The 14,102-nt window shown below is 43.1% G+C and overlaps 1 protein-coding gene across 1 annotated transcript in view; it reads right to left on the reverse strand.

Annotated features, from left to right (window-relative positions):
* Nucleotides 1–658: 658 nt before the first annotated feature.
* DGAT2 (diacylglycerol O-acyltransferase 2) overlaps nucleotides 659–14,102 on the reverse strand; it is a 55,478-nt gene continuing 42,034 nt past the window's right edge. The window contains exons 6-8 of the mRNA XM_078658532.1: nucleotides 13,717–13,891; nucleotides 8,104–8,306; nucleotides 659–2,423 (exon numbers count right to left, since the gene is read on the reverse strand). Of these exons, the coding sequence (XP_078514658.1) occupies nucleotides 2,269–2,423; nucleotides 8,104–8,306; nucleotides 13,717–13,891 (533 nt within the window). The 3' untranslated portion in view covers nucleotides 659–2,268. The remainder of the gene's footprint in view (nucleotides 2,424–8,103; nucleotides 8,307–13,716; nucleotides 13,892–14,102) is intronic.

Below are 14,102 nucleotides of genomic sequence, written 5' to 3' on the forward strand. Positions count from 1 at the left end.
CTTTTTTTATTCGAGTCTTTGAAAGTTTCAGTCCACAACTGGTTAAGTAAACAAGAGTAGGGGTTTGTGCCAAGAAGTATTTGCACAAACTCATTTTTCTAGTAAGTTTTTTGCAGTTCCAATACTGCTCAGAACTTTCTTAAAATTGTCAGAAAAGAGGAGTCCTACTTCTCAGGTCTGAATTGTGTAATTCAGATACCAGCCATAAAGCAAGGTGCAGTAACAAAAGTGCAGACAACTCTTCACTATAATACACAACAGGTTTTGGCAGCAACCAGCAGTGAATTAGGCACACCGGAGAATAAGGTAATGATCTCTGAACCACCTAGGTTTATGGGTAATCCAAACTTTCTAATGCTACAAATGGCCTCTACCCTTAAACCCATCAACTGATGCTGGGGAAGAAAAATCATAGTTCAGTACAGCTAGATTGTGCACTTTCAGTATTAGTCCTTTGTGCAAACTATTCACACCCTCCAGCTGAAAATCTGCCAGATGTGCCAATATATACATGTCGTAGATCAGTCTTTAGCACTGAAATCTAGATGAAGATCTTGTTGCTCATTTCATATTTGCCCTCTACTTGGTCACCTTTGTTTTGTAGTTCAGACCTAGTTACAGCTTTAGCATGCACATTCCCAACAACATGAAAGAGACACCTATTTATGAGTTTTATTCGTGTAAACAGTACAAAAAATATCAATAGCTTGGTAAATAGAGTTGAAAGATGCAGTGACTGGAAAGTAAAAACATTCCTTCATTGCAGAAGGCACATTTTATAACTAGGACACACTTAGAATCAAAGGCTGAATTACCCATGAAGCCTGTGCAATATCTTAAAACTACTCTATGCTCTCTTACAGCATCATTACATCAGTTAACATTCATGTAAACAAACATTTTTAATACAAAAATGTCAAATGGTGAGCACAAAGTCTATATTTTCTTTATACATTCAATGGAGGAATTACATTTTCTATCAATCAGTAGAATGCATATTTTTCTCCCCGGTCCATGCTGCTGGTGAGTCTCCTGTCCTTAATACTGCCAACACCTTCCCTTTAACCATTATGCACCAGCATAATCATTAAAGGCACTCAAGAGAGACAACATGACTTAAGAAAAGAAAACCACCTCACTTTGCTTTTTAGCTTTTCCTTCTTTGGTTACCGTACAGTGTTTTAATATAGAACACCCCCCTGCATACAAATTGGATCAATGTGACCCATAAAACCCCTAACCTTGTGCGAGAGTCAACCTAAGGCCGAAAGGACACTTCCTAATACCATATTACATTCAATAAGTCTTTCTTGTGGACATAGCATTCAAGAAGTCAATTCTAATGAAGACGGATGCTTCTGTAGACATTTGGTTCTGCAAGCCCATGACTATAAAGAGGCTGCAGGCTAGATCCTAAAGTTCCTGTAAGATTGGTTGGTGTATGTGACAGAAATCCATAAAAGAACACTAATGAAGTTGAAACAGTTAGTACAATTGGCAAATATGTGATTACATGAACTTCATATTGCATCTTAGGTCCTCTCTGTTGTACATAATCAGGAAAAATAAATCAGGCTTTTAAGATCAACTCAAAAAGACCAAAGACAACAGTGAAATATATATCTTCAAGTAAGGTGCTCCTGTGCTAGACTTACAGAAATCATACTCCAGAGAGAAGTCATCGAGTGTAGCTCTCATTACATTTCCAGAAACCAAGGTAGTTCACACGTGATCTTTTGTGCAACATGAATCTGGAGATACTTTAAACTACACAGCTCACCTAGCTTGGTGGCCTGTTTCTCAGTCACAAAGCGACAACCAGAATGCATTGACAAAATGTAAGCGTCTTCTGGAGAGTCGCAGAACAATGGGTCAACGTTTATGTTAAAGTGACCACAGAGGAATACTAAACGCTTCGAATACTGAAAAAGGACGCAAGTTGTAAGACCCCAATGTCAGAAGAAAGCCTTACAATTCCAAAGTTACTGGGGCTCAGCTTTTTCTGCCAGAACACTGTTTTTAGCGCAAAGGCTCCTCAAATTGTTAAAACGTCCCAAAACGGAACATCCCTCCTCAATGGGAAGTTAGCACATTGGCATCAAAAGCATTTACAAAGCAATTCCTGTAGGATAAAAATCACAAAACTATCTAAATGTGTTTCTCAAAATCCAAGTAGTATGCTTTGTCTACTGTAAGTCTGGAGGTGGGATGCATATCATGGGACACTTTCTGGAAGAGCTGCCAGTCTAAATGGTTGCAGCTGGTCCTTTAGTTCACTTCGAGGTCCTCAGTCTCCGGGACGCCACACTTAGTCTTGTATTTGTTGAAGAGCTTGATCAAGGAGTTCAGGTACATGCTGTGGTAGAGATCCACATCTTTTTCAGTTGGACATTCAATTTTAGGAATAGTGATTGGTTCACCAACTGCAAAATTAAAATAAATATTCACATTTATAAGAGTGGTACTGTAGTAAAATGGGAGAATCATTAGACAAACCTTGCATTTCTTTGTTAATGGAGTATATGCCACATTAATACTATGATAGTTGAAGCACCTCCGTGGGCTAAATTGGGCATGCGTGTAACCCAGCATGCCCAGTGTAGGCCTGCTATGCATATTCAGGCATTAGTTGCAGTACTTAGCACTTAGTCTAACCCTTCTTCAGTGATCAAATGTGAAAATGCCTTAATAATAGAGGAATTCTAGGACCAGAGTATCAGAACTCAAAAAATTAACTTCTACCAATTTACATCCATACCATCTCTACTCTTAAAGGGACCGATTCACAGAACTAACTTAAGACAAAATCCTAAACATACTACCATTTTCGTATTCACAGAAGGCACTTACTCATTTTGGTATTCATAGAAGACACTTACTCATTTCGGTATTCACAGAAGTTAGGAGTCCTAACTTTAAGACTCCTAAATGCCTTCTGTGAATACCAAAAGTCCTAAAGTTAGGATTTTTCTCAATTTAGTAGTAGTAAAGTTAGGACTCCTAACTTTAGGACTCCTAAATGCCTGTGAATACCAAAATGAGTAAGTGCCTTCTGTGAATACGAAAATGGTAGTAAGTTTAGGATTTTGTCTTAAGTTAGTTCTGTGAATTGGGCCCAAAGTGAGCAGCAGGGTTTGTGGAAGATGAAACTGGTTAGAATAGGCTGGGTATCAAAGTCACAAGTCCAGATACAAACGGGGGCTTGCAGAATCTAACCCCACTTAGTGGGGTCAAATGAGTGAAGCCTAGCCATTTCTAGATGGATAGGTGGTAGCAGCATTAAGACTTACTGTGGTTAAGAGTAGAAAAAGGATCACAGTGGAATGTTTGAGAAACTTCTGCATCAGCTGTGAGCATTCAGTACTGTAATACAGTCTCAGGTACAAGTGGGACACCCAGTATTTAGCATGAACGGAGTTCGCAATGCGGTTTTAAAAAGTGGATTATCGTGCTGCATTTTATACGGATGCTGTATGAGTGCACTATGCATTTTGTTTGTTCTTACGTCTATTGATTGAATGTACCCCACTTGAAGGGAGACATGCTCATGCATCTACAATACGGGAGATTGCCTAGGTCCCTGTTCGATTCATGTGAAAGGGCACCTGCCACTCTACACCCCCACTGTACATTTATCTAAATTCCCTCAAATAATCCTTTCCCTTAGCAGAGTTGAATGTGCAGAAGAGGGAAGCTTACAGATTTATGTAGCAACCAAATTCCAAAATCAGGTTGGCACAGAAGTGATGCTGATGTCGACAAGCTGCAAGAAAGAAAATCACTCACTCTGCTGAGTCAGAATACCAGTGCAAGAAGGCCGAATGAGAAAATTGTCAAAACAGCCACTATCTAATTAAGCCTCGCTAGTGATACAAGTGGGATTTTCCATAAAAAGGTATTGAAAACTGATATCCTATGACAGAAAATACCCTGCATCACCTGTTGTCATGGGATCACATCTAAAATCTGTGCTAACACTGTATCCTTCAGCAAACACCTGAATGTAACAGAAAAAGTGGCAAGCAATCTGATCTGGACATGTGCCTAGACTGGGACAATGACATGGAACCTCAGGCGTGGAGTTAGAATCTGAAGACCACTGCCACAAAGTCCCTTTTTATTCCATATCTGAGAAGAAAAACATGATGGGCTTTCTCTCAGTAACTAATAACTCACTGCTTAACATGCAATTTGCAGAACCGTAGACTCCAAAGAGCTGACCATGCAAGTCCCTAGTAATCAGTCAGGGAAGACCAGACATGACGGATAATCATATGCTTCCTGAACCTCAACACGTCTGGGCTGTCCTAGCAGCTGGTAAGAAAACAGACTTTCTGCTCAAAGGAATATCCAATAAAATCAAGAGGATGAAGTTTGTGTCACTGTGGTCCACTTTGTGCGAATGAGACATTAAGGGCCAGATATCCTTACCAAAACAGATGTTAATCAGCCTAAAAAACAAGACGTCCCAATAGATGGAACATGATGAATTGGAAGATTTTTTTGGACTTGCTGGGTTCCATCTCCACCGCAATAGAGAGAAGTACCAACACCCAACACCAAGAGCAATCACATGTTTCTCAAGAACTCTCTACCAATGACTGAAGACATTCAACCAAACAAGCTGGAATGATTCGAAGGTAACCCGACAAAGCAGGACTACCCCAGATTGTTGGATCATCATGAGACAAGTCTTGGTCATCTTTCAAAGACGAAACTAGGATGAAAACAAAAAAAGTAGTAATTTTGATATTTACTGTTGCACATGATCTGGTTTCCTTGCTATAGAATCAGATGGTATGTGCACCAAAACATTCTTTGAACGTGCTGATGATCTCATTTTTTGTTCACACATTAGGTCCATCACCACCATTTGTATTGCAAAAGGTGGCGTTGGTTTGATACGTAAAATATACAGTTCCTGCAGATTACTCAATAGGACTTTTGTCTGGGCCTGTGAACATTTTCACCTTTTCCTCTATAGAAAATTATTCCCCATATTCATGGACCACCAGGCTCTACTAACAATATTCACCAACCCCAAGGCGAAAAAGCCGCCACAAATTGAACGGTTGTTGAAACCACTGCAGGAGTATGAATACAGCATTTTCCACAAGCCCGGGAAAGAACAAAATCCAGCAGATTATTTTTCGCGACACCCATTGCAATCAACCCGAACTAGCCCGTCAATGGCTGAGGAATACCTCTATTCCATCGTACACACAAGTCTTCCCCATGCGCTGTCAATCCCATAAATTGCAGCTCCCAGATGGGAGGACACTAATAAGACACCGCTCAAATGACTCCTTGACATGCAAAAGTGGAAACACAGCAAACAAGACGAAGATGATAGAGAAAGTAAGGGCGTTGTGTGACATACAGAAACAGTTAGCAGTGACCCAAGGAGGAATTATATTGAGAGGATCACATATAGTAATACCCAAGAGTTTTACAGAAACAGGCAATTGAGCTGGCACATTAAGGGCACAAAGGAATTGTAGCCACCAAACCTGTGCTGCACGAGAGACTCTGGTTTCCAAAACTTGTTGACAAAGTAGAAAAGTTGAAAACATGCCACAAGTGCATGGGCCAGTCCTCAGCAACCAAACAATATCCTCTAATAATGTCAGATCTGTGTGAGAACGTGTAGTTGTCGATTTTATTTGGTCCCCTGGCAAATATCTTTTAGTACCGAATGGATGAACATTCCCTTTTCCTTTGGTCAACATACTGTCCTCCAATGGGGCTGAGAAAGTAATCTGTGCACTGGATAATATATTTGCAACTTGGGGGCTCCCTAAAACACTGATATCAAACAGCTCACCCTTCACCAGCAAAAATTCAAAGACTTTCGAAAACACTTAAACTTCACACATTCAGATCACCCCATTGTGACCCCAAGCCAATAGAGTTGTCGAACGTTTCATGGACACACTGAAATGAACGGTCCAGAGGGTCACAGGCGAAGGGATAATGAATGACCAGCCCCTGTGCGGAGTCCTGCCTGCTTATAGAACCATACCTTACTTGACCATGGGAGAAAGCCTGCAATTTCAATGTTTGGACGTGCACTCAGAACGAGACACCCTCAGTGGACTGTCAAGTGAGAAGTGGATACCCTCGGACTTCACTCCGCTGACAAAGAAGAATGAGAGGATGAAGTGGTATGCCGAGACCAAGCGTCGGGTGCAGTAGGCTGTGACCAGACAGGGAGACTGGGTGGTGGTTAGACAACAAAAACAATGGAAGGCAAACATCACATACGACCTTGAGCCAATTATGGCGACTCAACAAAAAGGACGCATGGTCATCACGAATCGTATTGGAAAGTCCATCACCCAGAATGTGTCTCATTTCAAGCAGACCATGACTCCGTCCTGAAAAGTCAGCAGCCTTACGGAGTACAATACCAGACCGGAATCGCTTGATGACAATCAATGCAGAAGGAGATTCCAGTTTGCTTACACCCTGTCGACCACTCAGTAGGGTCAACAGGTGTGCCGACAGAGGAGACCAATTGAAAAAATTGAAGTAGTGGAGCAAAGACTGAGATGGTGTTTAAAAAGGGGGCGGAAGACGTAATGTCAGGCACTAGGACCCTGACTGGATGTGAATATGACTTTGGGAAAAAAGAAGGACCTCGAGAGTTTGGGGAGGATTCAGGGAAAAGGTAGAGAGAAGCAAGATGGGGGGGGTGGGTAGTGGAAAGTATTAATGTGGGTACAGTCAACTCTACCAGATGTTTGTGGGATCAGGTTTGAGGATACCACAATTACTATTTACCAGTCAGGATGTATTCAGGGCACACAGTACAGTGGTACTGAGACTCTACAATAGGGGAGGGGTGGGCTGAGCCTCCGGCCCATTTACAGTTGGCAGATGTCCTAATCAGTTACTTTGAAGTTCCCGCCTCACAGTTTGAGCAAAGTAACCCTTAAAATGATGGCCTCCTCCATCCTTGGGCCATGGGGTCATAGTGACGGCACCCCAACGTATTTAGGGTGGGGCAACAGGGAGATTACTCACTGACTCCCTCCTGCAGGCAGAAAAACTCCCTGTGAGCCAAGGAAATTCATTTTTGGTTTCAGTAACAAACTTCAGCTTTTGAAAAAAAGAACTAAATGCTACCAAGCAGATGCAACAACCATGACACTTGTTAGGTAAACTATTCTTCTTTTTGAGCAGCCACAGAAGCGGTTGCTCTGAAGGTTTCGCGATCAGGCAGCTGATCCGTTGCTAGGGACCCGGGTCCCTATCCTCTGCTGGCCTGGAGGCAATCTGCCACCTTCTAAATGTGAGCGAATCGAGCTTTTTTAAGATGTTTACATGGTGTTGAAGGATCACATGAATAGGCAGTAACCAATGTATTCCACTTCTCCAATGGTGCTTTAAGGCAGGAACAGAGCTCCCAAGTCCCAACCTTAGGACTACTACACCTCTGGACGTTAGGCACTTTCTCATGGAAACCTTTGAAAGAACCATTTGCCTCCCTTGTTCTCAAAACTGAGCCCTGTGGCATGCATGGAAGTGGTATTTTCCAAGCAAGTGCTGCAGCCGTGGTAACCTTGCCATGCCACAGAAAAGTCTTTTTAAGAGTAGGTGAAAATAGAAGACATGTAACACATTTTATTCAAAATCAGAAATGTATACATCAAAAATGTATAATAGCAGAAGCAGTATTGAGCAATGTGGCAGAAAACTAAATCACCACAAGCAGACAGAGTGCAGTGGGAGTAGGAATTAAGTAAAGGTGACGCAAGGACATCGATGTGCTCCACACCTGTAAAACAGAAACTGAACTAGTCAGCTGAGGACCAGACTTCAAGGCAAAATGAGCACCGGAGTGAATAATTTGTTAAAAAAGCCCATGACTACAAACGTGACATTCTGACATGGAGCAAGTTGACATCCTTACTTTTTCTTTGCTTCCTCCAGACTCCCATAACTATAAGCCACCAATTAATTGAGGAACCCATCATCGCATCCTAACCCGACAACACAACGTACTGCTTTGGCCCTCAAACCTCTTAAATTGACTAGGTCAAGTGTCTAATGCAGCCAAAGTCAGTAGCAGATTCAGGAGATGACAAAATGGAGACTTACCAACAGTGGTGATGGGACTGGCATAGGGTACCAAGCCCCAGCTACTGGGTGAGAATAGACCACAGCCATGGAAGATGCAAGGGGCAAAACCAACATATTTCTGAAATTTCTTCTGTACCCATCGACCCCAGGATTCTTCTTCAAAGATAATCTGCTTGTAAGTATCGTTTTCTCCAAACGAGTACAGAGGAACAAGGTCTGCCCTAATGAAACAAAAGAAAAGTCCAATCATTCTAGTGTACAATTGCAGGCCGATGCACTTTACTAAGCAAAACATTCGGTAAACAGGGCATTTAGTTCACAAGCGAAACAATTCGAGGTATTCTCTCACAAAGTAAAGTCTGTGTGCAGGGTTTCAGAGGGAGCCCAAACCAACAGAACACTACAAAAAGATCATGGTACAAACAGATTTTACAGTTAGGTACAGAATGGAGAAAGCCACAGTTACACATCAGGTATTGAAGAGTGCATTGAAAGGAGAGCTCTTCCGAGTTGGATGACATCTGTAGGAATCAGACTTAGATCATGCACGCATGTACTATCTTCAATTCTGAAGGGAGGGAGTTTTTAAGATCTAACATTTCAGATCCTCTGGGCACAGGTGAAAGCAAGTCTTGTCTCACTCCATGGACTCTGGTGGGAAGCTATATTTTACTACTGCAGGTGTACGGAGAATAAATACCTATTTGTCATTTCAATTGCCAGGAAGGGGTACTGTAGTTGATCACCTCACAGACTATGAAATAGGCGTTTTAGGCGAAGTGGGTAGGTAGAAGTAGCCAGAGCTTGTCACACCACAATCCCTTGATTAATTGTTGCAGCACATAGGGTATTGAAGAGGATTGATGGGATTCTGATGCACGGAAGCAGGGCTCCACTTACGGCGACTGCACTTCCAAGTATGAATCCAGCAACAACAGTAGATGTAAGGTATGCTTTGTTTGCAATGTGGGCTTTAGCCTGACATCTGAATGGAACCTCAAGGATTGAGTATTGTTGGATTTGTGGTGGTGAAACCATGTATGTTCGTTGCTGTGCTAGCACTGCACTAGTTGGTAGTTATTTTTCTTCAAGGGTATGATATCCAGGTAAGCACACACCACATAGGACTGAACTGTGATGCGGCAATGTCAAACCTTTGGGTAAAGCTGAACAACATCCTCACACCGATGAATCCAACATCACCCAGGCGGAATCCAAGAAAATATTTCGCATCACTGGCAACAGGGTGGAGCTTTGGGGATTAATGCAAGTTGAATAGATGATTTGGAACCTGGAAATCACCTGAATGAGCAGAATCTGTTCTGGTGGAACACCAGTGCACTACAGCACCAAAGCCCATTATGTAGGGAAGCAAGCTTGAATGACTGTCTCTAGTGCTGCAACTGGGATTGCTGGCATCAGTAATCTGGAGTGCAACTGTATCTGTGGTAGCATTCCTCCACTTTAGGCAGCCTTCTGCCACCTTGTTAGTCTGAGTGCATTGATCTTGCTCAGAAACCGTAAGTGGGTGAGCATTCAGTTTACAAGATAGGGTCTAGGTTGGCAGAATCTGTCTGATCTTGAGAGGCTGGTAGGGCCTACCCATGAGCTATTTTGAACAACAACCACAAAGCATTGTGAGCAGTCTTCCCCGTTGATACAGGGAAACATATCCTTGGAGTAGCCTTGGTGTGTCAAAGAAGGACACTAGAGATACATTTCAATTTGGTGGAGACGGGTGCTTAAACTGCAGGGTCAGTGTGGTCGAGTTGATCGATCTCGTTGAGCTGGCTGAGAGTGGTGCACATTTCCGCACAGTCTTCAGTGGCAGATCAGGGGCTTTACAGCCTTTTGGTGGAATTCTTAGTTTGAAAGGGTTTTGTGGCTTCTGATAAGTTTATTTTGCAATATGAACAGTTTCTTCAGTCATGAATTTTTGCAGATGGGTTTAATGTCGCCAATGGTTTTTGAAGGATTGTTTGATGTCCAGGGTCTTGTGAGTTGCAGCTGCCAGAGAGTTTGTGGTTTTGGTCTTGAGTTGATGAGGTTCTTTAAAGACCAAGGGCCAGATTTATCAAATTACCAAGCAGCATAACGAGACAACTTGCTGCACTGGGAGAGAGCAGGAATGCACCAGATCTACTAAGAAAACTAATTCCTGCTCTCTCCCTGCACTGGCACACTGAGTACTGTCTCGAACCAACACACATACCCTTGAGCCAAGGTGCAAGGGCGCCTGCATTACAGGCAGGATTGGTTTTGTGCACAAAAGGACACCTTCCAGCACAAAAACAATCCAAAGAGGAAATAACAAGGAGAAATAAAAATATTACTCCTTGTTACACCTTTTTTGGGAAGAAGTACTATTTTGACACAATCCCTGGTTTATTAACCGTAATAAATCTGGGATTGTGTCAAGATTCATGGGTGGCTGCATGGGAACGCCCATTCTCCACCCATGCAATACCTTCGTAAAGCAAGGCAGTGATTGGTGCTGCTGTGCACTACTCTGGATTTACTAAACCACGCACAGCCACAAAAGGTAGTTTTTGTGGCTTAGTAAATCTCACTTAAGCCCTTACGTGACAGAAAGGCAACACACGGGTTTAGTAAATCTAGCCCCAAATGCGTTGGTCAGCCTCACCTGTCCATGACAGACATGTCATGGTAAGCAGTGGCTGCACATGTTTTGTAGGTGATGCTGTTGCAAGTGGAGCTGGCTAAGTCAGAGATGTTTGCCTTGATGCAAGTCAGCAGACTCACCTTTGTGTACTAGTCCGGTTGGGCTGATACTAGAAAAGACATGAAAAGCTGCAGCTTGCTTACTGATTGGCCTCTAAGGCTGAAAAAGGGGTCCATGAATCCAAATATAGGAGGCAAGACACCTCCATAGACCACTGTTTACATTTCCAGACCTGGAGCTCAAGGACTCGCATTCTCCAGGATGTGTTAAAACTCCCCACCCCCTAAACATTGCCTAGTCATTCGAGGCTCATGCTACCTGGTCTTAAAGAAGAGGCTGCAGATGCCCGAGTGGCCCGGTCTGCATTATGCTTGTGCAGAATGTGCCAGCATGACCACGAGAGGGTGTACGCTCATGTGCATTGGGGCGTGGCCCCGTGTAAATGAGGGAACCATCTACCATTGTACTCCAGAGGTGGGTGCAATGAGAAAGATGTCAGGAGGCACCCTGCTTCTGCACCACAGAAGGTAAGTGTCCCCTCCTGTGATGGCACCCCTTGCAAAACCCTGACGACCCCCCCCCCCCACAGCAAGATATTTGGTTCTTTAAGTTTCCCTAAAATTGCTCCAGGTTGTTGACCTACTGTAGCACTGAATGCTTTAACTGAGAATAAACATCAGTTCACATTCTACAAAACATACACAACCACCAATCAGTTACTGGATAGTGGCAGTGCTTAACCTGGCCGTGCAATTTCACAATCCCTGACTAAATCTTCTACAAGTATGAATAATCAGTAATGCCAACTAGAACAGACGTCACACTGCTGCAGCTGGGAGTCGGTCTAAAGCCACGGTGCTAGAAGCAGGTCTGCCCTGACCCTGCTGTCCTCACTGAGCCTTAAAGCCTCTTGGGGCTACAGAAACCTTTTAGAATGTTTGCCTCTGGTGCTGAGCCTGAAACTTTCTCAAGGGGAGTCACTACTGAAACAAAGCAGGTATTCCTTCATGACAAGCAGCCAGCTGCTCTTGAAATTCGGGTGCATGGTGGAGTTAAACACTCGCTGCTGATATATGCTGTGCGTGTCAAGAGTTTCAATCTGGGCGTGGCAGGCTCATCCCTTCGAAGTAGACAACTTGTGTATCATTAAAATAGCAACACCATTACTTTCAGAGCTAAAGGACGTCAATAGTGCACTAGTAAGTGATACTTGGAAAAACAAGTTATTAAATGCCTCTCCTCCTTCCTAAGCCCACTATCAGCGCCTTGATGCCTTTGGGTAATTGTTTGCACTGTATATACTTATTTCATTTCATTACACCATCACTCTTGGCACAGGGGTGGGCCCTGCATGGCCAACAGACTTCATTGAGGTTTGTCACCCAATCATAGCTCAGGCCCAAGACCGTAGACATGTCGTTTTCCTGCCAATGCTGAAGCTGCCAAAAGTTCAAATTGGGACTGCATGATCTGTGGTGCAAGAGCAAGGCCAAATGACTTCTGGATGTACTAAGTACTTAGAGACCCTACTAGATAGTTTCTACATTTGTTGGCAATTAAACGCTGGTTTGAGCCCACTGCACAGCCACAGGTTCTAAGTGAACTAAGAAAAACGCCCCCTCTGTTAATAATACAGAAACTAAGTTATAGATCTTAAATTGTGATAGCCTTCCAGTCTAACTGCCTGCTTGCATGTTCCTTGGGAAATGCACTGGTTTAAAGTTCAAAGGTCCTAGAGCAATAGATACACAAATGTGCCTCGGACAGTCCCGGGTTTCAGCTGGTATTCAGTGGCTTCTGCGATGCATCCCAACCAATGCATGGTTGGAAGGTTCAGGCTTCCCAATTGCTCAGCCTGGTACTCTAGTCATACCAGTGTCTCGTCAATCACCTGTGTCCTACACAAATCCTGGTCACAATCTCCAAACCATGGTGTCAAACGTCAGTCTAGCTTTCACCACCTTACCGCCACAAAACACCAGTTGAATGGATCTTTTTATCCAAACGGGAGTTCGGCAGTGATATTGTATGAATTTTACCCTGAATGTACATTGTGTATGTGATTAACTATTTTTGTATGATAAAAAGAAATTCTAATAAAGAAATACGAGAACGTTTTCTTGATTGGTATGCCCAAGTATCACCACATCTATATTTATTAGACTGTGTCTCTAGTGATTTCTGTGTATTAGATAGATATTTTGGATTAGTAGATCAACAAAAATGTGAATTACACTGAAACTAACCCCTCCAGGATTTTTTTATTCTTAAATATTATCCCCTCTTCCTGGTGGAATACTGGGTTGCCCTATTGTGTATAAATAGTGGTCACAATCTCCAAACCGTGCTGTGCTGTCAAATGCCAGTCTAGCCCTCACCACCTAACCTCCACAAAACTCAAATTGAACTTTTCATCCAAACTGGAGCCAGAACATTCCTCATCCATTAAAGCACTGAATCCTCTCAAGACATGAACTGTGACAGGCACCTTATTCATGGAATGGAATCGCGGCACAGAACTCCAGAAGCCACTATGGGCTGTCCGATGAAGTGCCGGTAGCCTGCATCCTACCTCACCCAAAAAACAATAGACCTCCCCCATTCTTTGACGTCACTAGTTCCACCACATGCTTGCAATGCATTAAAAAAGACTAAACTTATTAAGAATTTATCGCTAGCGCCAAGTGTATACCAATCAAACGCCATCAGGAAACGTTCCATCGAGGAGTTGGCTTTTGTATGTAATCGCCACCCGGTCAATTTCCGGTAGGGATCCAACGAACACAAACAATTTGTGGACTGTACATTACACTCCCCAGGGTTGGCGTATCACACCATCCCTTGCCCATCACATTACTGCCTCAAATGCACATGTACAAAGCAGATCACACCCACTGAAGGGGCACCCACTGAAGTTAGCCCCTTATCCTGCAGCGATGAACTCTTACCCGTGCCGGAGGGCTAGTTTCACAAACCCCTTGCGCTCCTTCAGGGTTACACGGTGCTTTCCTGGTCTGCAATCCAACGACTCCGCAGCTCCTCCAACCACAATGACCACTGCGTTTCCAGTGCCATTCTTGGAGAGGATGTAGTCAATTGTATCACGACTTACAGGACATATGCCTAAAACACGATAAAGAACAGTAATGTGCTTTAACCGGCTTATGCTCAATGCACAAGTGCATTTGTTGCTATATATTCCTGTATTTTAGGTCCTACTGAATGAAGCACAGATAAGAGCAGCGTAAAATGTAAAATAGGAGGTCAGTTTCATTTTCGGAGTGGCCAGTAGCAAAGAAGACTTCAATTCTGAAGGTGGTGGGCATTGAACATA

Source organism: Lissotriton helveticus, chromosome 8, assembly GCF_964261635.1.
Source record: "Lissotriton helveticus chromosome 8, aLisHel1.1, whole genome shotgun sequence".
Classification (NCBI taxonomy): Eukaryota; Metazoa; Chordata; class Amphibia; order Caudata; family Salamandridae; genus Lissotriton; species Lissotriton helveticus.